General features: G+C 47.3%; 1 protein-coding gene and 1 long non-coding RNA gene across 3 annotated transcripts in view; one reads left to right on the forward strand and one right to left on the reverse strand.

Annotated features, from left to right (window-relative positions):
* Positions 1–17,231, reverse strand: part of LOC137436528 (uncharacterized) — a 34,358-nt gene extending 17,127 nt beyond the window's left edge. The window contains exon 1 of the long non-coding RNA XR_010986301.2: positions 17,094–17,231. This is a non-coding gene — a long non-coding RNA (uncharacterized LOC137436528). The remainder of the gene's footprint in view (positions 1–17,093) is intronic.
* The window catches only part of LOC137436520 (laminin subunit beta-2), a 280,979-nt gene that overhangs the window by 190,378 nt on the left and 62,798 nt on the right, over positions 1–27,803 (forward strand). For both annotated transcript variants that reach the window (XM_068130380.2, XM_068130381.2), the window contains 3 exons: positions 15,359–15,503; positions 17,113–17,320; positions 25,311–25,452. In XM_068130380.2, the coding sequence (XP_067986481.2) occupies positions 15,359–15,503; positions 17,113–17,320; positions 25,311–25,452 (495 nt within the window). The remainder of the gene's footprint in view (positions 1–15,358; positions 15,504–17,112; positions 17,321–25,310; positions 25,453–27,803) is intronic.

A 27,803-nucleotide genomic window follows, 5' to 3' on the forward strand; every position in this document is an offset into this window, starting at 1 on the left:
TGTGGGGAAAACACAGAAACCTGTAAGAGGGTTAATGATGAGAAAGGAAAAGTGTGGAGTGAGGCAACCAAGGATAAAAGAGAGGGCATCATGCAATGCTTTTGACTCATGAATATGTGACTCTAGCGGAGGCCTAAACAAAAACCATAGGGGCAATATCCCTGGCGCTCACCTGGTAGATTAAACAGTATACTACAATGACTCAGGGTATTTTAAACCAATTTGAATGTTTTCTTGAGGACAGGGCAGCATGTAGAATCATACTAACATAATCATAAGACTTTAAACAAACAAACAAACAAAAAACTATTTTGGGGGGAAACCCCTACAAACCTATTTTGGGGGGAAACCCCTACAAACCTATTTTGGGGGGAAACACCCCCCACCTCCCATTCTGTATACCCCCAATTTTTCTAATGGCTTGAACAAACATTCGTACATCACGGGTGGTGAAGGTTTTGGTCCAGTTTCATCTAAATCGTGTGTGTAGTTTCAGAGATGAAAGTAAATATCTATTTTGGGGGGTCAAACCTGGAGCCACTTTGCCCCCCCCCCCACACTCTTGGCCCCCTTTAAACTTAGATTTCTTAGTGCAGTGAACAAACTTTGGTACATCACGGGTGATGAAGGTTGTGATCAAGTTTCATCGAAATAGTGTATGTAGTTTCAGAGAAAAAAGCAAATTCCTATTTTGGGGGGTCAAACCTGGATCCACTTTGACCCCCGATAGACCCCTTTGGACCCGATTGTTTTCGTGCCGTGAACAAACTTTGGTACATCACGGGTGGTGAAGGTTGTGATCAAGTTTCATCGAAATCGTGTGTGTAGTTTCAGAGAAAATAGCAAATTCCTATTTTGGGGGGTCAAACGTGGACCCACTTTGACCCCCCATAGTCCCCATTAAACTTCGATTTTCTTAGTGCATTGAACAAACTTCGGTACATCACAGGTGATGAAGGTTGTGGTCAAGTTTCATCAAAAAAGCAAATTCCTATTTGGGGGGGGGCAAACTGGATCCACTTTGACCCCCAGAAGACCCCCTTAGATCCCAATTTTTTTTTAATACCGTGAACAAACTTTAGTCACAACACAACAAATGTAATTTATGCCAAATTCGGTCGCAATCCCTTCAGCGGTTTCGGAGGAGAAGTTTGAAGTGTTTACAGACGGACTGACGGACGGACGACATGCCATCACATAAGCTCCCCTGAACTAAGTTCCAGGTGAGCTAACAAGCCTTAAAGAAAATATAACAAGACCAAGTAAATACATTTAAGAATACATGGAGCTGGATCCACGAGAAGTTATCGGAAAATTCCAATAACTTCTCATTTTGTATCCCAATAACATTGGAATCTCGTGCGATTAAGCCGAGTCCATGTCTGACACCATTTTCACATCACACATTCACAGTCTGACATCATTTTCCCATCACTGACAGGTTGACAGGTTGCCTCAGCTGTTTCCCTGCTTTGCACCCCCCCTCCCTCCCAGGTTTCTTCATGGTCCCCCAGAAGGCCCCCCTCCCCTGAAACTCCCAAAATCCAGAATCACTGCTCACACCCACTAATTCGTTCTTTTTTCCCACCCGTGGAACCAATTTCCACATTCTCTTCAATATCATTCTTCCCCCTAGATCTTTAAGACAGCTGTTCACCACCATATCAGATTATCACCCATCCATCCAAAACCATGATCATTTCCACCCCCATTAAACCCCCTCTCACTCACCAAAGCAAATCATTTTCCAAATTTCTAGTTTTTCCTTCCCCTAGAGTTTGCTTCTGTACCTATCTTGTACACTTCTTGCTTCCTTCCCTCACCCTCATTGCTCCCCACACCCATTATTTGACCAAGACTCCCTATATTTTGTCCCTCAACCCTGCTCCTGGTGTGTTTCCTCTCTCTCTTTCTGCTGTTCTTTTTGTTCTTTTGCGTCGTTATCTGTTCTGTGTTCTCGCTCTTCCATGTGCCTCGACTATGTATACAGAAAAAGAGGTTTGGCAATCTGAATCCGGTATGGAATGCTTTTCTTTTGAGGAAGGTCTAGCCGAGTAGGGGTGGGGGAACGGCATTGGGTGAGGACAGAAGGTGTCTTATCACAGGAATGCCTGAAAAGGTCTGATGACATTGCTGAACTAAAGGAGGGTGTAATATGCTTCTAAAATATTTTGACTGCCAATAATTCTGGCCTTGTAAGTCTTTCAGAGAGTTTATCAAGCAGACCTCTACAATTTCTTCAAAATGATTCACAAATTCCAATTTGTCTTACATGTAGTCAATTTTCACTACAATAATACACCGCACATATCCTGATAGCTAATGACGCTACCTGACAAGTTAGCAACTGCCAAAGAGTTATGTAGGATAGCGTTAGTACTGTCGTGTCCGTAGCCGACGAAGACTAGCCTTGGACAGATAGCCGAAACGGGCATTAACTCCGAGGCGTATTTCGAAACTTGGCGGGATTATCTTTGGCGCGCGCGGGAGAAGCCCGAAGCCATATCTGATCGGACGGCCGCCACGGGGTTTTTATTCCTCTAACCCACAAACAAATAAACACACACGACAAGGAAAATCCACAATACAACAATGAAATGGAAAAATAAAGGATTTAATGAAAACAAAGCACGGAAATAAATTGAATGGTGAGGTAAATCTATAATCCTACTGCGAGATGTCTCTACTCACTCATATTACAGACGAGGGGAAAACGAAAGTAATAAAAGTAAATAATGGCTTTTTAAAATAGTGCAGGCACTTATCTCTCTCAACAAGGTCGTTGAAGGAAATGGCAGTTCAAGGTGGCCCGAAGCCGCTCGCGCGGGAACAGTTCCAACAGTGGCATGGAGTCACTCTCCACAGCGCCATGTATGTGAGGTGTCAAGAGCCCCACAAACTGTTGCCTCCACTGTCTCCTCATGGGCAAACAGGCCACGAAGGCTAACACCGCTCTTTCTCAGCGCCAGCGCGCCGAACCAGAAACAGCCGCAGCCGAGCGACCTGAAAAGACCAAGAGCCAAGAGAGGGTGAGAGAGGGGGAGACGCACCCTCCCCTCTTCTCGCTGACATCACACTCAAACAAATCCCCGCCACCCACCACTTCAGTCCATGGCCATGACCAATCGTTTCCTTTGGGGCGGGGCCTCACGGCCTTTCTTGACGCCCATCGAGAATGTTCAGGGGCGGGGTTCCCTTGCCGATCGGCAAATGTGCTGGGTTTCTGTCGGGCTTGTCTGTGTGGTTGTGGCAATGTGCCAATTGCATGGCTGGTTGAGTGAATTTTGTAAGAACAAAGGGAAAATTACAGGAGGCGTTACACACAGGGGATTATTAACCATAAGCCCTATTTAACTAATACAAAACCACCCTCCTTATGGCGACATGCAAACTCTCTTACCCACACAGTCGGCCTACTTAATACAGAGATTCTTCCTCTTCGCCGCAAACCGTCCATTCTAAACTATACATTCCTGACTTCACCAAGGTATTTCATCTCCTACCCCCCAAACGTAATAGTACTTTGCAGTACACTACCACTAACTGATAAGATTAATAATTCCTTAACCCTTCCACCCCTCTCTTGCCCTTCTCCCACTCCGGTCTCTGGTCATGCACCTAACTATATGTATGTTCACTGCAGGACAGGCAGGATAGCTCAGAGTTAAAGTGAAGGATGCTTGACTGAAATTATGTTGTCTGGTTTGATTCATATTTGAATATACAGGATCAAGCACAAAGTGTAATTGTGGTGTTCCTTGAGCAGCACATTTGCAACTAGAAAGCATCTGAAAATGCAAAGCCTGTCCGTGTCCGCTTTGTATTCGGACTTCTTCGTCCCTATGCTAAACGCAATGAAAACAGCAGAAAGGAATACAAAAAAAACAATTTCGGCGACCTCGACCTTTTGACCTCAAATTCACCCCAAATCCACTTTTTTGAGGTGACTTTTGTCTTCTTTCCTGGAAGTCCTTGGTGTCCTTGCGTTTTATACCTATCCTGCCTCCCCCCAGGCTCTCTCCCTCCCACACATCTCCTGATGTCCCTGCTCTCAAATGTTGTGTTTGTGTGCTGCCTCCCCTTTTTATATACTTTGTTTGCTTGTTTGTTTGATTTGTTTGTTTGATAAATGTTAGCTCTTTCACGAGCCTCGACTCTGTATACAAAAAAAGAAGAAAAAAAGAAAAAAAAGAACTAGGTTTCAGTGACCCAATATGCAAACCCTACTCAAATTTCAAGTCAAATCAAATGAAAATTGACGATGTTGTGATCTTAACCTTTGACCTTTTGACCTCAAACCAATTGGTGTCTAGTGTTTTATTGGTGAACCAATTCAGTGATCCAATATGCAAACCATCTTCAAATTTCAAGTCAATCGGATGAAAACTGACAATTTTATGCAACCTTGACCTTTGAAATTTTGATCTAAAAAAAACAACCAAACAATCGGCTTCTGGCTTTTGATTGGTGAACCAATTCAGTGACCCAATATGCAAATTATTCAAATTTCAGGTGAATTGTATGAAAATTGACGATTTTATGTGACGTTGACCTTTTGACCAAATTATGTACTTGTGTTCTCTATATTTAGGCTAGTGGCCAAATTTAAAAAGGGGCCTAAAATGTGAGAAACCCCTACCCACGGTAGAACAAGTCACAACCTATTTTTTCTTGAAGAGGGATGTTTGGGGAGTTAGAAAATCATGGTTGTGAACCTGAGATCATTGTACAACATTTTGAAAATCACGTTTACATGTGTACAACTGCAGACTGCAAAAATGGATTTAATCGCCACAGATTTTGGCTCATATTGGCTCATATATTTGTTAATACTGGTGCTACAAACACAAATTTGGTACCAAAATGTGCGGAATGATGACATATATATCTGTAAAAACCATTTGTGATGTAACAAAGGCTTTTGTGTGACCTACAGGCAAAAATAGTGGAATTTTGCGCAATAAATCAGCTTCGGGTTTACCAATAAATATCAACTAAACAATTAATTTCTTCATAAGTATTTGAGTTGTATTACTACATATTACATCAAAATAACCCTCTATCATTCTCCTTTTTAGAAATATAACTCATAAAGATAAATCCGTTGAATACAATAGAGTTATTACCGAAACCATATGTCACCCCCCCTAAAAGTAACCGACATTGATTAATTTATAATACATGTATATGCATTAACCAAACAAGAATGATTTTAAATCCAGTTGCAGAAAATCAATTTTGAGCTTGATTGCCTTTTTCTAAAACTACTGATATATACTTATCTTTAATTATTTCATTTCAGATGCTTGTGCTGACAATTGATCTGCAATTATGGATCTGGAACCACCTGTTGTGAAGCGTCGTAAAATTGACACTGACCACTGCATCATCTATCTATAATTCCAGTAATCTCTGTGTGTATGTTTGTATGTTTGTATGTATGTATGTATGTTTGTCTGTGACCGCTGTTTCTCGACAACTACCGGTCCGATATACTTGAAACTTGCCAGGTATATTGCTGGGGACCCGAGGATGTGCCTTTTCAAGGTTTGAAATTAATCGGACAAGTAGTTACCGAGCTATGGCGATTTAGCCGTTCGCCGTTCGCTTTGGCGTTGCGAATGGACCAAACCATTTCATGTAAATAGAGGGGGGGGGGGGGTTCTGTGGTCGTTGCGAATGGACCAAACCATTTCATGTAAATAGAGGGGGGGGGGATTGTCACCGTACTCGCAAGCCGTTCGCCGTTCGCTTTGGCGTTGCGAATGGACCAAACCATTTCATGTAAATAGAGGGGGGGGGGATATAATTTTAGATATATATATAGTACGGGCATATATATAGTACGGGCATGCCCTAGTATGCTTTAAACCCCTCAACCCTAAAAAGCAAGAAGTTGTAAAGAACCCAACATTTAATGGTTTGAGTGCAATCTTCAAAGCAAGTCAAATCAGAAAAGATGACGTTTATGAAAGTATCTGGCCTTTGCAACAAGACATATTGAGTCTTGATTTGAAAGTATCATTCCACAAATCGTGTCGGGCCAAGTATACCAGCAAGTCAAATATCTCCACATCCAACCCCAGTGAGAGTGACCAGCAACCATGCGCGTCTGCGGCAACAGAACACACAAGAATCAGCAGAAATGAAACAGCTGGGTCTGACATCAGGACTAACTGCTTCATTTGTGGAAAATCCAACACTTCCAGAAACAAGCTTACACCGGTATCTACAGGAACTGGACAGTCCACCAGAGAAAAAGTTCTGGCAGCAGCTGACAAAAGACAAGACAATAAAATACACATGCGCATGCTTGCCTTTCCAGATTTGTTCGCCTATGATGCCAAGTACCACAGGTTATGCTATTCACACTATATTTCAGAACGGAACATCACTGCTGCAATTCGTAAATCAGGAGAGGAAACAATGGGCACATTACATGATGAAGCTTTTGATGATCTGAAATGTTATCTGGAACAAACTGTGTTCTCCAAAACTAAGACAGTGACACCCCTCGTTCATCTGAAAGATGAATACGTTGGATATTTGGTTTCACTGGGTACCACGAATGCAGAACAGTATAAAACTTGGAAGTTGAAGGAGCGATTAACGAAATATTATGGTGACCAAATAGTCTGTGTAACATTTGATGGCCACACTGACATCATATGCTCTTCTTCTGTGACCTTAGGTGATGCCCTGAGAAAAGCCACGATTCTGCAGAGCATGACTGATGAACCAGAATATGAAGACATCCCGTCTGATGTACCATCAGCCATAGATAGTGAAATGCATACTTTGCATGCTGCAGCTGGTATCCTGAGGAAGCACATGGCTGATATCGAGCATGTTGGAAATATGTATGCACCTGTCGAGGAAACAGATATTCAGCACTGTGCAGAATTCGTTCCTAATACACTCTACGACTTTATTCAGTGGTGCACCAGTGAGAAATCACACACGAATGTAACCAGCTGTAGTGATGAAGGTGTTATGAAGAACAACCTGAGGACGATCGCCATTTGTCACAATATAATATCACAGAGCCGTCGAGTGTACTCCACAATAACGCTTGGTTTAGCCTTGCAGGTGCATCATGAATTGGGAAGCAAGCATCTCATTGACATGCTTCATGAATTAGGACACTGTGTGTCCTATGATGAGGTGAGACGTTTCCTCACGTCTGTGGCTGTTGATCAAACTGCCTCGGAGGGTATTTACATGTCAAAACCCATGAAAACCAACAAACGAGATAAATTGATGGTGGATTCAGAAGTACTTTTCCGGCGGCTGCTTGCTGTCTCAAAGAAACGCGATGTCAGTTTGGAACAAGTCCTGACACATGAACTGGCTCCTGTGCCACCGTCCCTCTTCAACAATGATGGGACAATGCGAAAAACCAACAAGGAGGATCTGGCAAAGAAGTTAGAAGCTAATTGCGAGGAAGTCCAGGTGCTCGAACCCTCTGACCAACATGATACTGCTTATGTCATTGATGGGATGGCACTACTTCAGGCACTTGATGAAGCCCAGTTTGACACATTTGACGATCTCGGACGTACCATAATGCAGAAGATTCAGTCACTGCTTGCTAGTAACCAAGGTGTGACATCAGTTACATTGGTTTTTGACAGGTATGATGTACCACTCTCTATCAAGCAGCTGGAAAGAGAACGTCGCACTGGTGGAGAGTCAACACCCAGATATGTCATCGATGGACAACGCACAGTTCCAAACTACAGGAAGTTCCTGAAGAACACCACAAACAAATAAGCGCTTGCCGATTTCCTCTGCAGTTACTTGACAGTAGCCGCCCAATTGCAGCTTTTTTTTTTTTTTTTTTTTTTTTGTATACAAGGTCGAGGCTCGTGAAAGAGCGAACATTAATCACACAGAAAGACAAACCGACACATAAAACATATAACATAAGGAGCGGTAGACAAGATGGGGAGAGAGGGGGAAGGACACAAACACAACATTTGAGAGCAGTGACCGAGAGACATGGAGACATCGAGAGATCTGAGAGAGGGCGAGGGCTTGGGGGGGGGGGGGGGGGCGTGGGAAGGGGGCGGTGGGAGAGGTATAAAACATATGGACACTGCCAGGACTTCCAGGAAAGAAGTTGGAATTTCAAACAAGGTGGATCTGGGGTGAATTAGCGGGGGTAGAAAAGATCAAGGTTTTGGATGGGGGAAGATAAGAGATGGTGGTGAACAGCTGTTTTAAAGACCTGGAGGGAGGAGTGGGATTGAAGGGAGTGAGGGAGTTTGTTCCAGAGGCGGGAGAAAAGAGGAATGAAAGAGTGAAGGTGAGCAGAGAGCCGAGATTTCGGCAGTTTAACCATCAGAGGGTTGCTGGCAGATCTTGTGCGACCTGTAGGAATATTTGGGGGACAGAGCACAGAGAGAGCTGGGGGTGCAAGGCCGGAGAGGAGTCGGTAGAAGACAGAAAGACCACCTACCTGCCTGCGGTGAGTGAGTGAAAGGCCCTCAGAGATAGCTTCATCGCGGGAGATTCCAATAATTCTGAAAGCTTTGGTTTCAACAGCGTGAAGCCGAGCTAGGTGTGAGGCAGGAGCACCGGCCCATAGGGGAGAACAGTATTCCATTGAGCTGCGGATGAAAGCCTTGTATGTGGTGAGGAGCTCAGGTGTGCCGAGGAAGGACTTCGCACGACGGAGGATGCCCAGTCGGCGACTGGCTTTGGAGGCCAGCTTGGAAATGTGGTTTTCCCAAGAAAGATCATGGCAAATAGTGAGACCCAAAATCTTGAGCGACAGAACTTCTTGGAGAGGATTGTTGAGAAAGTAGATGGGAGGGTTGTCCAGTCGATCTTTTCGGAGAGACATAGTAAGAGTGTGAGATTTGTCAGGATTGAAAGACATGTTCCACTTGTTTGACCAGTCTGTGATTTTGTCCAGGTCTTCAGAGAGTGAGGAGGCAGCAGACTGCCGATCTGAGGGAAGAGGAATGGAGCGGCAGAGAGTGGAGTCATCAGCAAAGAGATAGAGAGGATTTTCGAGAGAGTCAGAGAGATCATTGATGAAGACCAGAAAAAGCACGGGGCCCAGAACACTGCCTTGGGGAACTCCAGCCTGAACAGGAAGAGGAGATGAGAGAAACCCATTCAGGGCCACACGTTGACGACGACTAGAGAGGAAGTCCGCCAGCCATGCGTGGAGATTTCCATGGATACCAAAGGAGGAGAGTTTGGTGAGCAGAGCGGGGTGCCAGACCGTGTCGAAGGCACGTGATATGTCGAGGGAGACAGCTCTAATTTCCTGTTTGGCATTGAGGACCTCCATCCATTGTTGAGACAGCAGAAGCAGCATGTCCAGAGTAGAGTGACCTGGTCTGAAACCAAATTGATGATCAGAGATCAAGCCATTGGAGAAGAGGAAAGATTTCATATCCGAAGCAATGATGGATTCCATGACTTTGCTGATAATTGGGAGAAGGCTGATTGGTCTGTAGTTGCTAGGATCTGTTTTTGCACCTTTTTTGTGCAAAGCGGTGATGTTGGCTGATTTCCAAGCAGATGGCAGTTGACCTTGAGCAAAAGAGAGGGTGAAGAGAACAGAGAGAGGGTGAGACAGAGCAGCAGAGCAGGATTTTAGGACCCGTGGGCTGATGCCGTCGGGACCAGTTGCAGAATCAGAGTCGAGGGTTGACAGAAACTTTTCCACCTTGTCAGGAGGAAAGGACACGGAGTCCAGGAGCAGCAGGGTACGACTGGGTATGGTGGGTACAGAGAGGGATGGGTTTGGGACACAAGATTTAGAGGCAAACACAGAGTTGAGGCATTCAGCCTTTTCACGTGCGGAGTCAGCTGTGTAGCCATTTGAGGTATGGGAGGGGATGGAGGGGGAACAAACACCAGAAACGGATTTGACCAGACGCCACCAGGATTTGGAAGAGGGAGACAGATAAGAGAGTTCGGTCTTGAGAACGGAGAGATATTGTTTCCTGGCTCTCCTGAGGGTGGACACACACTTGTTTCGGGCTTTGTGAAAGGAAATGAGATTTCCTTCCGTTGGATTTGCTTTCCAGGAGACGAAGGCAAGTTGTTTCTGGGCAACAGCCTCACCACAAGATTCCGTGTACCATGGACGGGAGGAAGGGTATGACAACTGAAGACGAGATGGGATAAATCTGTGCATGAGAGAGAGCAATTTACTTTGGAAGAATTCCCAGGATGAGTTGATGTCAGAGGTGGTAGAGATGGGAGACCAGTCCAGATGATTGATGGCTGCTTGAAGACCGTGCCAGTTGGCCTGAGTGAAATGCCAGACTCGTCGACGCTGAGCAGGCTCCCTGAGGATGGTCAGAGAGATGTCCACTTTAACAAGGACATGATCAGATGATCCGATCGGAGCAGAAGAAGAGCAGCAGACATTTTCAGGGAAGTTAGTCATAACCAAGTCCAGAAGAGAAGATGTTCCGTTGACTGAGATCCGGGTCGGGAAATTGACAGATTGTGTCAGTCCCAGTGAGTCGCAGAAGTCCTTTGCTGAGGAGCCATGGCTGGTGAGAGAGGTACCCACACCCAGCCAACTGGCATGATGACAGTTGAAATCACCACATATGAGGAAGAGAGAGTTGGGATGAGTAGATAGAAGTTGGTCCATATCATCAGACAGCGAGATGTAGATTGAGTCATCACTGTTTGGTGGACGGTACAACACACATATGAACAAGAGGTGGGAGCGAAGGGGAAGCCGTAGCCAGAGGTATTCCTGGGGGTGAGGTGGAGAGAGTGCAGTGCAGGGCGAGTGAGGAAGAGAGTTTTTGATAAAGATAGCAACCCCGCCTCCAGGACGAGGCTCAGGTCTATCATACCGGAGGAGGGAGTAGCCCGGGAGAGATACTATGGAATCAGAGACATCATAAAGGAGGAAAGTTTCTGTTAAGCAGATCACGTCTGGTTTGACAGAAGCAACCTGTATGGAGAGATCAGTTAAGTTTGAACGAAGGCCCCGGATGTTTGAGGTCCATACCGTTAATGAAGAGGAAGGGGGAGCATCAGATACAGAACAGGGGGGAGGAGGGGTAGGGTAAGATGTGGAAGAGGTGGAAGAGGTAGGGAGAGCTGTTGAAGGTGTGTCAGAGATTTCAGAATAGCTCGGAGAAAGGGAAGGATGGGGCGGACAAAAGGTTTGATGGTGATTGGGTGAGCCACAATGAGGTGTTATTTGAGGAGGGGGAAGAGCGAGGCAGAAGGTTGGGGGAGATGGAGGTGAGAGTTTGAAGGGGGAAGAAGCGGGGAGGACGCTTTGAGGAGGGGGAGTGAGAGGGGGGAAATTGAGAAGCAATGAGGGTGGGGAGATTTGAAGGGGAGGGGTGAGGGGGGAGTTTGGGAGGGAAGGGGCAAGGGGAGGGATTTGAAAGGGATGGGATATGGGGGAGATTTGGAGGGGAGGGGTGAGGCAGGAGTCTAGGAGGGGAGGGGCGAGGGGGCGTCTTGGCGGGGAGGGGTGAGGGGGTAGTTTAGGAGGGAGGGGGCAAGGGGGGAGATTTGAAAGGGATGGGTGATGGGGAAGATTTGGAGGGGAGGGGTGATGGGGAAGATTTGGAGGGGAGGGGTTATGGGGAAGATTTGGAGGGGAGGGGTGAGATTGGATTTTTGAAAGTGTACGATTTATGGGAAACGAACATTTATTGCAAAATGAGTTTCTTGTGACCTTCGAGTTAAAAATACGTTTAAGGACGCTGGATGGAGGATGGAGTGCAGGAGAGTTTAGGGAATGTAGAAAAAAGGCACTATAGGAGATGGATATTTTTTTTGGGATGAATTGATTTGGTGAGCAAGTCAAAAGCAGCCTTTTAAAGAAGAAGAAGAAAAAGGTGTTATAAAATATGACGGAATACCTAACTTGAGGGGAAAGTGTAAACATTGAAGGTTAATGAGTGAAAACTATCTGGGGAAATGGGGGAGAAACACGTGGTCGAAGAACGAACGAACGAATAAGAATGAATAAACGAATGAGAACAGAGAAGGAAAATGTTTTTTTTTTTTTTTTTTTTTTTTTTTTTTTTGAGTTGAGATTTACACAAGGAAGTAGGCTATGGGTGAAAAGACTGGGAATACAGAGAACGAAAGTTATTGGATCACAAAAGACGGACCGCTGAGAGAAAAACAAAGCCTCAAGTACAGTGCACACTGTACAAGGCCTCAAGACACGACACGGCAAACAGACGATCAATTTATGAAAGATAAACACCGAGAAACAACCAAAGTTGCACACAATAACTTCACACACCGAAAGATAAATACAGTTTCGACAAAATACAATTGTGAACAGACTTAACTTCGAAAAACGTGGAGACCGTGTGGAGCTTCGAAAATCCCTGCCGCCGTCTCCAAGATCTCGCGAGATTTCCTTGAGGAAATCTTGAGGAAAGCTTGAGGAAAACCAATCTGTCACACTGGCAGGAGGCTTTAACGATGGCCTGCTAGTTAAAGTTGTGGATCATAGAGGCATCCGGGAACTACCTGAATTGTTCAGCACACATGAGGAGGCTGACACACGGCTCCTGCTACATGCTATCCATCTCGCCAGAGCACACTCAAGGGTCATTGTACGATGTGATGACACCGACGTGTTGGTCCTACTCATCTATTACTGTGGGAAAGGCATGTTTGGGGACACCAAAGTGTACATGAATGCAGGTCACTGTACAAAAACAACGAATCGTCAGAGATTCATTCCTGTCAACAGAATAACGGACGACATCGGTCAGGATACGTCAAGTTGCTTGCCAGCATCACATGCTATAAGTGGCTGTGACACAACCTCCTCGCTGTTCAAAGTCGGGAAACGCACTGCATATTCGAAACTCAAGCAAAACATTGCACACTTGGCACCACTGTCACGGTTAGGCCAAACCAGAGATACAACCAATGTCGTCAGCACTGCCACAAAATATGCTCTGTCGTTGTATGGTTCAAAGTCAAGTCACACACTCGACCAACTTCGTTATGTTTATGCCTGCACAAGTGACAAACCAGCATCTCTCTTCCCACCAACAGACGATGCTTTCGAACAACATCTGAAGCGAGCAAATTACCAGGTGGCGATATGGACCCACAGCCATGTAGCGAAGCCTGTACTTTGGAACCCCGATGGTAATGGATGGCAGGTCAGAGACAACAAACTTGAGCCTGTCATGTTCCAAAAGGATGCAGCCCCAAGGGAGGTTCGAGATCTCACGCATCTCTACTGCACCGACGATGACTGTAGGCAGAGCAGAACATGTCATTGTATCTCTGCAGGACTGACCTGCACTGAATTCTGCTCGTGTAGTGCAGACGATTGTCCAAATGCTGATGATTCTGTTGTCTTTGACGACGGCACTGATGAAGAGCGTGACTGAACTTTTAAATGTATTACATGTATTACTTCATGTAATAGATGTACATAAGTTACAGTGCATGTTATGAATTCATTATCGTCATATGTGAAATAGCTTATATCAACATGATGTCTATAAAAGTCACTTTCACAATTGTGTCAGAATCTTAAGTCAATTCTTCATGTTGCATATCTGCTTCGGGATTTCTATCGGTCAGCATTAGTGGGGCGACATATGATTTCAGTTATAACTATATCATTTCAGTGACAATTATATCATTAGATATATTTTTCAAAGGGTAAATAAACTTGGATTATGTTGATGTAACAAGTATGACTGCAAGTCCAATATTTTTGAAGTAATTAATGTTTTTGTTGATATTTATTGGTAAACCCGAAGCTGATTTGTTGAGTAAAATTCCACTATTTTTGCCTGTAGGTCACACAAAAGCCTTTGTTACATCACAAATGGTTTTTACAGATATATATGTCATCATTCCGCACATTTTGGTACCAAATTTGTGTTTGTAGCACCAGTATTAACAAATATATGAGCCAATATGAGCCAAAATCTGTAGCGATTAAATCCATTTTTGCAGTCTGCAGTGGTACATATGTAAACGTGATTTTCAAAATGTTGTACAATGATCTCAGGTTCACAACCATGATTTTCTAACTCCCCAAACATCCCTCTTCAAGAAAAAAATAGGTTGTGACTTGTTCTACCGTGGGTATGGGTATGCCACCCAAAACCTCATTTGGCCACTAGCCTAATTGTCTTAATAAAGCATTGTGGAAAATTTGATGGCAAAAGCTCAAATGGTAAAAAAAAGTTACGGTCCAGACAGACGCATGCACACACACACACGTTTAAGTGTTTTTTTTTGTTTTTTTTCATTTAAAAGAAAATATTGATCGCAATATAATGAGTTCCCTTCCAAGGAACACCAACGCAGAAGAAGGCCATTAGGCACATCAAGCCTACACAATGGTTGTCAACGTGGGGTTGTTTGTCCGCGCTCTATCCTTTAAAAAAAAAAACGAGTGTCAAGCAATAAAGCAGCATGTTCCATTTTTAGTCTTTGGTATGACTCGACAGCACTCTCGTTCTAACCACCTACCTCCCAGACTCAGAGTGGAGGATCTTACCATTATGCCACTGAATCTGAGTGGTGCCACATTTGCTAATCTTGCACTACTCATGTATGTGACTTTAGACAATCTCATTTTGGATGTGACGTAATTGCCATCATGGTTTTGCAGGAAAAAGATTGGTGGAAAAAAAAAAAGATTGCAGGGGAAAGGGAAGGAAATGCGGCATGCATGAGAAGTGTTATGATTTATGGGAGCGAGACATGGGTAATGAGCGTAGAGCAGCAACGAAGGCTGGAAAGGGCGGAAATGTGAATGGTTCGACGGATGTGCGGAGTATCGTTGAGAGAGAGGAAGACAAATGATGAATTGCAAAAGATGATGGGAATAGAGCCTGTGATTGATGCTGTGAAGAGAAACAGGTTGAGATGGTTTGGTCATGTGTTGAGGAAGGATGAAAGTGACTGGTTGAGAAGAGTGATGGAAATGAATCTAGAAGGAAGTAGAGGAAGGGGAAGACCGAGAAAGACTTGGCTAAAGGTGGTGGAAGAAGAAATGCGGGCAAGGGGGTTAACAAGGGGAGATGTAGAAAATAGGGCAAAATGGAGAAGATTGTCTTGGGGCCTGCATAGCTAACCCCCTGAAGCTCTAGCAGGGAAAATGGCCTTTAAATCCCTGTTGTTGTTGTTGTTGTTGTTTTTGTGATAGCCAGTTAAGGGGAGGCAAATATTTTTGATGTGAAATTGTTTGTTCAACCTCACATTGCTGTCAAAAAGCTCATTACTCGTATTAGTCTCACTGGAAGGAGGCACATTGTTATAAACGTGAGAGCTCTAATTGTTATCCATTTGTCATCCTTTTATTTTCTTGACTTGCATGCTCACACTCCAATTCCTCTCTTTCTGTCGTTTGCAGGTGTCTGCAGTAAAACACAAGGCAATTCGGGCTAAGGCCCGTTCTCAGGATGCCCTCCGAAAAGCAAGCATTGTCAAACAGCAGGTGCAAAGTTCTGGAGAACATCTCCGAGACTTGGTAAAGCAAATGAAGGAGTTTCTTTCACGTAAGCAGTGCATTGCAATCCGTTTACCTCGCAAGCAAGTAATTATTACTCGCAAAATTGAATATTTTTCAAGTATATTGGTTGGTCTTGTGCGTTATTCTCTCTGTTTGTCTGTCTGTCAATCACCTACAGGTTACAATTCCAAAGCGATTGTCATGAAACTTTACCCGGCTGTAGAGGTAGTCACAACTGAGGAGCCTATTGATTTTGAGGTCAAAGGTCATCTTGAAGTCAAATTTCTAAAATTGTCATTTTTCATCCAATTGACCCTAAAGTTAAAAAGCATTTGCATGCACATTGAGTCGCTAAATTGGGAAATCAACTAATTTTAAATTTAAAAGGTCAAAGGTCAACTCAAAGTCAAACTTCTAAAATCATCAATTTTCATCTGAAAAATTGTCCATTTTCATCCTATTAATTTGGGAATTAAACAGCAATTACATAATGCATCACTGAATTGGGAAAGTAACTATTTTTGAGGTCAAAAGGTCAACTCAAGGTCAAACTTCTAAAATCATCAATTTTCATCTGAAAAATCGTCACTTTTCATCCTATTAACTTGAAAATGAAAAAGCAATTAAATAATGCATCACCGAATTTGGAAAGCAACTATTTTTGAGGTCAAAGTTCAACTTAAGGTCAAACTTCTAAAATCAACAATTTTCATCTGAAAAATAATCAATTATCATCCGATTGAACTGAGCCTTGATTAAGATTGTCAATTTAAATCTTAATGAAATGGGTCATTTGATGTATACATGGCATCATTTTTTTGGGGGTGGGAGTGGATTTTGCAAGTATTGTGCTCTGCATGACGTTTTTCTTGTTATTGTTTATTGTATTTTCTTTTTTCTTAAGTGATATGCAAATCTCTGCAATCTGCTTTGGACATTTATAGCAGCAACCTGAATGTAACAAAGCAGGAAAAGGAAAATTTAAATTAAAAAACAGGAAAATTAATGCATATATTTATGGTTACCATGGTAACCTACATTATCCTTTAAATTTCAAAGGAACTAGCTTGTTGTCTCAAATGCAAATATTTGTTCAACATCACCTGGGACAGATATTTCAATGAAAATGTCGTTATAATTTGCACCACTGAATTTTCACAAGTTGTCCAAACTTGTTCTACTATTGCTACAAATAATTTATTGGCCCTATTTAATCCCATATTCTTGTGGAATTGCCCAAGTGAGAAGTTTGGCCTAGCTAGTCTTTCACAAATCGACTGGTCATGCCTGATATTCTCCTGGATCTGACACAGGTAGGAATTTGGAATTTTATTTCGAGTGCTGGAAATAACTTGCCAACTCTTCACGAAAGACACAGAGGGATCTTTCACGTCTGCCAACTAATGCTCGCAGAAAGGTTCCCAGCGTAATGTCCATCTAAGGGATGGCACACTTTGCGATGGAATTCTCTACCTGAAAAGCACCAATCTGATATTTTCATAGTTGGGCCAATAATCAAACCCATGAAGATGAGATAGCTCAAAGGTAAGGGTGCTACCTCTGCACTGCCTGTCAAATCAAATTGTCCAAGCTTGATATTAAAGGGAATCTACTTTTTTGTTGTTTAAATTGTTACCTTACTGTGTCTTCTCCAGAAGAGTCAGCCAATCCGGACAGCATAGAGTACGTGGCAGGTCGTGTTATGCAACTTACAATTCCTGCTTCGGAGCCACGAATTGCCAGCCTAACTACCAACATCAAAGCACGAGTGCGCAGCCTTGCCAACGTTGATGCCATCCTCGCACGCACTGCAGGCAGTGTGCATCAGGCAGCACGATTGCTGCGTGAAGCTCGTCGTGCCAGGTGCGTCTTGGCATGCATGGCACGGCTTGGATGGGCATGCACCTGTATATGGATAGGTGAGAGATATGATTGGCAGGAATTCTATAAATTGGTGTAGCCAAGAGGTCAATACTTGGCAACGTTCAGAGGTGGTGTTTCAGGCACGCTTTTATTTTAATGGTACAACATGGCGTTGCAGCTCCTTCCTTTCACGACCATGTGGTTTAATATCATTTAGTAGTTTTTTTTCACAAAAAATGTAACCAACTTCGATTTTTATTTCCTAAACAACCAAGAAATATTAAACTTGATTGTAAGCATTGAAATTTCTAGCTGTTAATCAAATAATGTGACTCGATGTTCTTGGTTTTGAGTAATACAAGGGCAGAGCGTAGAGGCGGCCATTTTGGCCCTCTCTGTAAACATAATGATAATGTGACAGTCGTGTAGCTCAACAACCTATTCCACCAAGTAGACTGCTCTCGTCAGCGCATATCTCTCACCCTCCTACATTAGGGAGGGACTTTACCCCGATTTTGAAATCCAGAGTATCAACCGTGACCTTTCGCTTTACAGGGCTCTCAAAGCTGCACTGATTTGAATGACGACCCGAAGGATGAAACTCCTAGGTCAGTTAGGTTAGGATAGTAGTTAGATAAGTACCTCTACCACCAAAGGTGACCCCATGGAAGTGGCAGGGTCATGTTATTAACCTCTGTGGTGTATATAGATTATAGTAGATCTGCGCTCAGGTCCGTTCATCTGTGGTTTAACCGATAAGCATAGATTGGCTCATGGATGTCGGGATTCCTCCAAATTTCTTTCGGCGTCGTGATAAACAGCAGTAGCGACTGTTTAAAAAGGTAATCATATGTGTTTGTGGCTTCTAATATTTTTTACTTCTGGTAGGCCTGCCCCCATGGAACACCACGATAAGGTTTTAATTCACGTTAATACGGCATTTGTCCAAGAAGGAAAAAACCCTCGCGGAGGGTGAATATTATAAGTATTAATATTGTTTTGTAATAATACTAATATTGTGATATTATCATCAGCTTTGTTATTACTTTTATTATTTAAAAACAAATGGTACGATTGGCTGTCATACGGATATACACCTGAACACGCAACTCCTTTGGTGGGGAAACTCCCTTGGGGAGGGAGATAAATGAAGTCGTGTGACCTATCGTCCCCTGGTCAGGCTTGGTTGCTATGTGATAAGTAACGACCAAATGTAACGCAGTTAGACAGACAGACACCAAATTGCATATTTTAGTATTTAATACGATGATTCTTCACCATTGCATTAAGTGATGGGTCTAAAATAGATATGTAGCATGATATCTCAAAATGTTATGGACGTATTCGGCCGAAACTTGGTGAACAGGTTGGGTATGTGACCAGGATGAATCAATTCGATTTTGGTGAAGATGCGGATACGGATGTGAGATTTTTTTTTAAATTCCTAACTGATTCCTCACCATTGAGAGATGGGGGCCCAAAAAGATTTATAGCATGATATTTCAAAAATTTGTGGACGGATTATGACAATACTAGGTGGATGAGTTGGGTAGGTGACAAGAACAAGCTGATTCAATTTCCATTCAGGTCCAAATCCAGATCCAGATTATCAATCGGATATAAAACGTAAACTGCTCAGTCTGGTGTAGGTATGCGCTCGACCGAGTGCCGTTCTACTTCTGTTTGTGCTGATGCATTGTGGAAAAGCATTTTTACCTGTTGAAAGCACTTCTGGTAACATGTTGAATTGCATGTTCAACATGACGTTAAACTGAATGGAACACAAACGGATGCCAAGTTCTAAGATTAAACTGTATTTTCAAAATGAGTCCTTTGGTCTGCTCTAAATTGGAAGGGAAAGTTTTATATTTGCTTTCCAAGTTACGAAACATCTGTACTTAATAGGTGAGAGATTTTGGCTACACCTGTGTCATCATGGGTCAGATATACGATTTGAGTTTATAATGTATAGTTTATAGTTTTGCTATGATTGGGAGCAGCAGTTATTGAATAATCTTCCCCCATCCAAATCTTCCCCCTTCCTCCATCCATTCCCCCAATTCCCCCTCTTATCTTCCCCCATCCAAAACCTTGATCTTTTCTACCCCCGATAATTCACCCCAGATCCACTTTTTGAAATTCCAACTTCCTTCCTGGAAGTCCTTGCAGTGTCCATATGTTTTATACCTCTCCCACCTCCACCCAAGCCCTCTCCCTCCCACAGATCTCTCGATGTCCTTTCTCTCAAATGTTGTGTTTGTGTCCTTCCCCCTCTCCCAATCTTGTCTACCGCTCCCCTTATTTTGTGTTTTATGTGTCGGTTTGACTTTTTGTGTGATTAATTGTGAGTGAGTATTGCTCTTTTTTGAGCCTCGATGTTGTATACAAAAAAAAAAAAAAATGCATTGATCTCGATTAAAATGAACGGATCATAATATATTCTTACAGTAAAAGTTTATAATTTAAAAAAGCCGTACTTACTAGTCGGTAGAGTCATTGGTCATGGCAGATGTTGAAGTGAAGAAGAAGCTTGAGAATCCCCACGTGACCTCCGCCGGCCGTTGCTGGGGTGAGTTGGTCTGTAGAATAAAGTGGTCATCTTCTGCAGAGAAAAAAAGTGATTTGCTTGAGGTGCAAAGGAATCCATTTTGGAAGAAGCTGAATCACCATCTCTCAACAAACGGGGAGTTTGCGATTTCATTTGTCACGTATGTGAGATGAGGCTATAACAGCTATGCCACGCCATCTGCAACCATCACCGTGCTGAATAATACCAACCTGTGAAGGAGTCCGGGCTCCAGCAGAATACGGACAAAAGGATGGCAAGGCACAAACTCGTCCGAGAAGATATTTATTCGTAAAACCAACTCGGGAACACTGAAAAGCCCGTTTATCGGGCTGCATTATAAAGCACAACCAGAAACCGAAACCGAAAGCCACGCCTCTCAAGCGAGGCGTGCTTCGGTGGTCACGTGATCAACAGGTGTAGCTGATTATACCCGCACGCGCGGCACGCTTTGGTGGACACGTGACCAGCCACTCTGGCGCCGTGGTTCCCCGCCTGTGACGTCACCGGCTGGAGCAAGGAGATTCTGATGCTGGTCTTGCTTGGGGGACCCATGGGTCGCTACACACGCCCCCCCCAGAATGGACTTGGTCCAGGGAGGTCAACCTGAGGGAGGTCTGGATGACCCGACCGAAACGACCCCTGGCCGGTCGTGGGGTGTGGGGGGGGGGGGGGCAGCCGCGCCGCGGTGGTAGAGCCAGCCGTGGCGGCTGGCCGACTTCCATGTGGGCAGGTTTGAGGCGGTCCAGCGAGATCCGGTCCGCCCGGCCGCCGATGCTGACGATGAAGGACTTGTTGTCCCGGCGTAGGACCCGGAAGGGTCCGTCGTAAGGTGGCCGGAGTGGCCTCCGGTGCGCGTCGTGGCGCACAAAGACGTACTCCGCCGTGCGGAGTGCTGGGGGGACGTAGGAGTGGGGGTCGCCGTGGCGGGACGTTGGCACCGGGGCGAAACGTTGGGCGGCCTCCTGGAAGTCCGTGCGCTGGCGCGCGGTGGACCAGGGGCTGGTGGCGTCGGGCACGAACTCGCCCGGGATGCTGAGAGTCTGGCCGTACACCAGCTCGGCAGTGGACGCCTGGAGGTCCTCCTTGGGGGCCGTGCGGAGGCCCAAAAGGACCCACGGGAGCTGGTCGGCCCACCCGTCGTCCTGGAGGCCGGCCATGAGTGCGGCCTTCATGGAGCGGTGAAACCGCTCACACAACCCGTTGGCTTGGGGGTGGTAGGCCGTGGTGCGGTGCAGAGTGACTCCCAACGAGCGGGCGACCGTGCCCCAAAGTTCGGACGTGAACTGTGGGCCGCGGTCGGACGAGATGTCCGCCGGTGCGCCGAAGCGCGCGACCCAGGTGGCGATGAACGCCTGCGCCACGTCGGCGGTGGTGGTGGAGGTGAGGGGCACGGCCTCTGGCCACCTGGTGGTCCTGTCCACCATGGTGAGCAGATGGGTGAACCCCCACGATGGGGGCAGGAGACCCACCAGGTCCACGTGGACGTGGTCGAAACGCCGCTCGGGCACGGTGAAAGGAGCCAACGGAGCCAGGGTGTGATGGTGGACCTTGGCCCGCTGGCAGGCTGATCAGGCGTTGGCCCAGTCGTGGACGTCCCGTCGCAACCCGTGCCAGACGAAGCTTGCCAACACCAGCTTCTGGGATGCCTTCCGGCCTGGGTGCGAGAGGTCGTGGAGGGAAGCGAAAATGCGGCGCCGCCAGGAGACCGGCACGACGGGGCGCGGTCGGCCTTGGGAGACGTCGCAAAACAGGACCGTGCCCGCGAAGGGGACGTCAGCCAAGCGGAGGCCCGTGTCTGCCACCCTGAGTGCCTGCACCATGCCGTCGGTGGCCTGGTCCATCGCCATCAGGGCGAAATCCACGCCGAGGTGGACGGCCTTGGCGCCGGCCCGAGAAAGGCAGTCGGCCACGGTGTTGTCTTTCCCGGCGACGTGCCGGATGTCCGTGGTGTATTCCGACACGGCGGAGAGGTGGCGCTGCTGGCGGGCCGACCACGGCTCCGTGACCTTGGCCATTGCGAAAATCAATGGCTTGTGGTCGACAAAGGCCGTGAATGGGCGGCCCTCCAGGAGGTGGCGAAAATGGCGGACGGCCAGGTACAGCCCGAGGAGCTCGCGGTCAAACGTGCTGTACTTCAGCTCGTTGGGCAGGAGTTGCCGGCTGAAGAACGCGAGCGGCTGCCAGGCCCCGTTCACCCATTGTTCATGGACCGCACCCACGTAGTCGGAGGCGTCCGTGGTGAGGGCGATGGGGGCATGGGGTACCGGGTGGGCCAGCAGTGTGGCGTTGGCGAGGGCCCGTTTCGCGCCGGCAAAAGCCGCGTCCATGTCCGTGGACCAGACGACGTCGTGCTTCGCCGGCTGGCCGCGGAGGGCGGCGTGCAAGGGCCGCATGAGTTGTGCCGCTCGGGGCACGAAGCGGTGGAAGAAGTTCACCATCCCGAGGAACTCCTGCAGCACCTTGATGGAGCGGGGGCGCGGGAAAGCGGCGATGGCCTCGACTTTGACCGGCAGCGGCACAGCGCCGTTCCGGGTGATGCGGTGGCCCAAAAAGGCGATCGTCGCCGCACCAAAGTGACATTTGGCCGGGTTGACAATCAAGCCATGCTCGCTGAGGCGGCCGAAGAGCGTCCGGAGGTGGAGGAGGTGCTCGGCTCTGGACGTGCTGGCGACGAGGATGTCGTCCAGGTAGGTGAAGAGGAACGGCAGGTCGCGCAGCACGCCGTCCATCAGGTGCTGGAACGCCTGCGCCGCGTTTTTGAGGCCGAAGGGCATCCGGAGGAACTCGAAGAGGCCGAAAGGTGTGATCATGGCTGTCTTCGGGATGTCGTCCGGGCGGACGGGCACCTGGTGGTACCCCCGAATCAGGTCCACTTTAGAAAAAATGGTCCGCCCCGCCAACCGGGCGGAAAAATCCTGGATGTGCGGGACGGGGTACCTGTCGGGGGTAGTGGCGTCATTGAGGCGGCGGTAGTCGCCGCATGGCCGCCATCCGCCCCCCGGCTTCGGGACGATGTGCAACGGCGAGGCCCAGGCGCTGCCGGAGCGCCGTACGATACCGAGGCGCTCCAGCTCTGTGAACTCGGCCTTGGCGACGGCGAGTTTGGCGGGGTCGAGACGGCGAGCCCGGGCGTACACCGGCGGGCCCGTAGTGGGGATGTGATGCTCGATGCCGTGCCTCACCGCGATGGCCGAAAACGTCGGCCGCGTGAGGGCCGGGAACTCCGCGAGGAGACGTGCGAAGTCGTCCGCCAATGGGAGGGCGCAGGAAAACTCGGTGGGTGCAGCCCGGCTCAAGGCGCACGCCAGGGAGCTGAAAGTCTCGGCGTTGACGAGACGCCGGCGTTTCACGTCTACCAGCAGCCCGTGGGCGCACAAGAAATCGGCCCCGAGCAAAGCCATGGGGATGTCCGCTGTCACGAACTCCCAGTGAAAGAGCTGGCTGCCGAAGCGGAGGGCGACGGTGCGTGGGCCGAAAGTGCGGATGGTGGAGCCGTTGGCCGCGACCAATGGGGGGCCGCAGACGGCGGCCCGCCTGTCCTCCGCCGAAGCGGGAATGACGCTCAGCTGGGCACCGGTGTCGCAGAGGAAGCGCCGCCCCGACGCTCGGTCCGCGATGAACAGCAGGTTTCCGGAACGGCCGGCGTTCATTGCTGGGAGGGAACGCCGGCTCGCCCGTTTCCCGACTTGCCAAACGTGCACGGGGGTCGGCATGATCGGGCCTGCCGCCCGAACCTGGCGTGGAAATAGCACCAGGCCAGGTCCGGCGGGGGCTCCGGTCGACGCGTCTGGACCGGGCGACGCGGCGTCGCCGCCACCAGTCGTGTCGGCCCGGCGGTCTCCGGGAAGGAGACTGCATCACGGGCGTCAGGCGGGTGGGCGGGAAGGCTCCCGGCCGCCACCCCGATGAGCTGGCTCGCCGCTCCGGCGAGCTAGCTTGCCGAAGCGATCTTGTCGGCCTCCTTGGCGAGGTCGCGGGGGTTTACGATGGTCGTACCTGCCAGGGCGACCCGTACCGGGGCCGGAAGCTGGCGAAGAAAGAGCTCCTGAAACAGGAAATCCGAGGGGTGCTCGCCGAGCAACGCGAGCATGTAGTCCATGCGCTCGGACGGGCGCATATCGCCGAGCTCAGGTAAGTCGAGCAGGCGTCGTGCGCGCTCAGCTGGGGAAAGGGCGAACGCGCCTAGCAGAATTGCCTTGATGGCGTCGTACTTGCCATCAGCGGGCGGGTTCTGGAGGAAGCTCAGGCAGCGGGCGGCGGTCGCGGAGCCGAGCACGGCGACCACGTAATGGTAGCGGGTGGCGTCCTCCGTGATGCCACGCAGGGCGAACTGGGAGTCCACCTGCGCGAACCAGATGGCGGCATGTGCTTCCCAGAAGGTGGGCAGCTTGAGGGACACTGCGGTGTCCATCGCGTTTTGCAAATTTGGGGTCACCAGTGAAGGAGTCCGGGCTCCAGCAGAATACGGACAAAAGGATGGCAAGGCACAAACTCGTCCGAGAAGATATTTATTCGTAAAACCAACTCGGGAACACTGAAAAGCCCGTTTATCGGGCTGCATTATAAAGCACAACCAGAAACCGAAACCGAAACCGAAAGCCACGCCTCTCAAGCGAGGCGTGCTTCGGTGGTCAAGTGATCAACAGGTGTAGCTGATTATACCCGCACGAGCGGCACGCTTTGGTGGTCACGTGACCAGCCACTCTCGCGCCGTGGTTCCTCGCCGGTGACGTCACCGGCTGGAGCAAGGAGATTCTGATGCTGGTCTTGCTTGGGGGACCCATGGGTCGCTACACCTGCATCAATTTATAATATATTCTTGTTTACCATTACGAACAGTTCAGCAAATCTGGAGATGCAGGTTGATCTTCAAAATCTGGGCACATCTAGAAGGTGAAATTAAATCGGTTCTCTGAAAATTATTGAGGTCGAAGTTTGTACGTTAAGATTGTTTTAAACATTGTATTATTGTTCCTTCAAATCACAACTAAATTACGCACTAATCGAAAATGAGGGCAAAGTGCAATGACGATAAATGATAAGGCACATGATCCAGGGTCATCGATCACAAACATAGCTGTAAATTGCAAGTGATTTGTGTTTCTACTTTTACCCAAGCATCACTTTTCTACGTTTATATATTGGCACCAAAAAGCCTTATGAAGTGTAATTTTTTTAAATTCAGGCCAAAATCTCACCGGTATGTCTGGAAACGCCCAATAGTTATTTTCTCCTGCTGTGCTGCACACGTGTTGAATGATATGACACCACCGCCTGCCTCTTGTAAAGATACCTGTGTAAATTGCCTTTTGAAAAGGTGCTACAACTTTCTCAGCACGTAGGCTTGAAAAATTGTAAAAAAAACAATGTTCCGGAAATGTTCTTCTGCCGGTGAGACTTCTAACAAGCTTTGTGTGACAGATCCAATGCAGAAAACGTGAGAAATGCGACTGTCGTTGTGAAAGATGCCCTATCTGGGGCAAAAGTTGCACAGATGGCTGCAGAGCTCGCCATCAGACAGGCTCAAGGCAACGTGCAAGACACTCGAAACACTCTTGGCTCGGTATGTCTTTTATTTATCTTCTCCCTCTTTTTTGAGCAAAGGTCTCTACACGTTATGAGTAATAGAAACGATGGCCAAATCTCCATTCAGTTACTTTTGAGGCATTTTTGGTACCTCCAAGGAAAGCTCACCGTTGCAATATACCTACTGAAGGTCAACAAGAAGCCTTGGCAGTGGCTTGTCATTCTACTCTTGTCGGATGAATATAAATAGGGGGTTGTGCAGGTCGTGTGCACAAACAGCTTTGTACTATAGCTGGATAAAAAAATAAAAAAACATTTTGGAGTCAGATGGACATATTACATCAGCCTTGAATGATACCAGCAATTTGTATGATGTCAGAGTTTTTGTATGTTCCTGAGAGAGAGAGAGAGAGAGTGTGTGTGTGTGTGTGTGTGTGTGTGTGTGTGTGTGTGTGTGTGTGTGTGTGTGTGTGTGTGTGTGTGTGTGTGTGTGTGTGTGTGTGTGTGTGTGTGTGTGTGTGTGTACTGAACATCAAAATAAACTTATCACTTTCATTTTTTGAAATGTGCAGCTTTACAAACACGTTTCTTCAATTGTAATGGCTGATTATGTAACGGTAACTTCACTTCAATCACCTGGTTGATCAACAATGGCATGCTTGAGTGGTTCTGTGTAGGGATCTTTCCCTTTAAATAATGACCCTCATAATGAAATCCTTCAGTTCTCGTGGTTATACATTCATTTACTGCTGTCTGTAGTCACTCTCGAGGCTTCTGACAGGGAAAACAACAAGAAAATTCAGATGCCACGCCTGATATCTGAACAACACTTAAGGTCAATTGGGATGCTTGAGGCTGGTGTAAGCCAGCGAACAATTGCCCAACGTCTTGGTTGCTCACAGCCTGCAATTTCCAACCTGGCCAGGCGTTACGGTGAAACTGGAACTGTGAATGATGGTCCACGAAGAGGAAGACCACGGGTAACCACCCCAAACCAAGACCGCTGGATTGTGCTGCAGCATCTTCGTGATCGTATCTGCCCTGCGACGCAAACAGCTGCAGTAACAAAAGGTCGCCACAACAACCGCATCAGTGTCTCTACTGTGCGGAGGCGCTTGAGAAGTCGGGGCCTGGTGGCAAGACGTCCTTGCAGAGGTCCAGTGTTGAACGCAGTGCATCGGCGGAACAGACTAAGATGGTGTCTGCAGCATCGCCACTGGACACAGCAACAGTGGAGTGCAGTCTTGTTCAGTGATGAGTTCACATTTTGCCTCCATGCTGCTGATGGGCGTCAACAGGTATTGTGCAGAGGTGCGGGAAGGTATGCATCATGCTGTATTTGCCAGATCAATCGTTGGGGAGGACCCAGTGTGATGGTATGGGACGGCATTTCCACCGGGTTTCAGGACACCTCTGGTCATCAGCGAAGGCAATCTCACAAGTCAGCGTTATGTCAATGAAGTTTTGAGACCTCATCTGCTGCCATTTATCCAGGCTCATCCTGATATCACAGTTTTCCAGCAGGACAACACTCGACCCCATGCTGCTCGCCTGACCACCGACTTCCGTCCAGGAACAGGGTGTTGAAGTGATGCCTTGGATGCCTTATTCCCCTGACCTCAATCCCATTGAGCATTTATGGGATGAGCTTGGTCGACGTCTTGCATCGGTGAGATCAGCGGCTGTCAATCGGCAAATGCTCATTCAAGGCTTGCAGGAGGAGTGGGAGAGACTTCCCCAGGACTGCATCAGATGCCTGGCACAGAGCATGCGTCGGAGGTGTACAGCCTGCATCACAGCTCAGGGAGGACACACACGATATTGAGGATTGCTGTCATTCTGTCCTTGACTGTTAGGAGTGTTGTGTCCATTCCTGTGTCATTTTGTTTTGACTGTATTCAGGTGCGTGCCTTTGTGTTGCAGTCCTGTGACTTTTGTTGCACCACCCCTTGTGATGTTCATGCTTTTTGCTTTTTGTGAATGAGGCAACCTCTTGTATATTGACATGTGTTTAGTAAAGATAGCTGAACTTTACTTCTGTGTTCAAATATTTTTCACTTTTGCGTGGAGGATTTCAATGAGTGTCCTTCTAAAGATTTGATAAGTTTCTTTTGATGTTGAGTATATATATTGTTACGGATCTCAACGTCGGCCCCTCTTCCCCTTATCAAGGGGGGATTAATCCCCTTGTCTGTGACTGACCGACGTGGTCCTCGAAGTTACAACGTCCTTACCGGACCGACGGTAGGTAGGGTCCGTAGGCCTAGGGGTTCGCTACTTACCTAATTACTGCCGCCAGCCGGGAACGAGGGAATAACTTCTGCCCGAGCCGCAGCGTTAATGGATTACGCCGAGCGAAGCGAACTGTGGCGCGTGCCGTTTATCAAG

Source organism: Myxine glutinosa, chromosome 11 (genome assembly GCF_964187855.1).
Source record: "Myxine glutinosa chromosome 11, kmMyxGlut1.1, whole genome shotgun sequence".
Lineage (NCBI taxonomy): Eukaryota > Metazoa > Chordata > Myxini > Myxiniformes > Myxinidae > Myxine > Myxine glutinosa.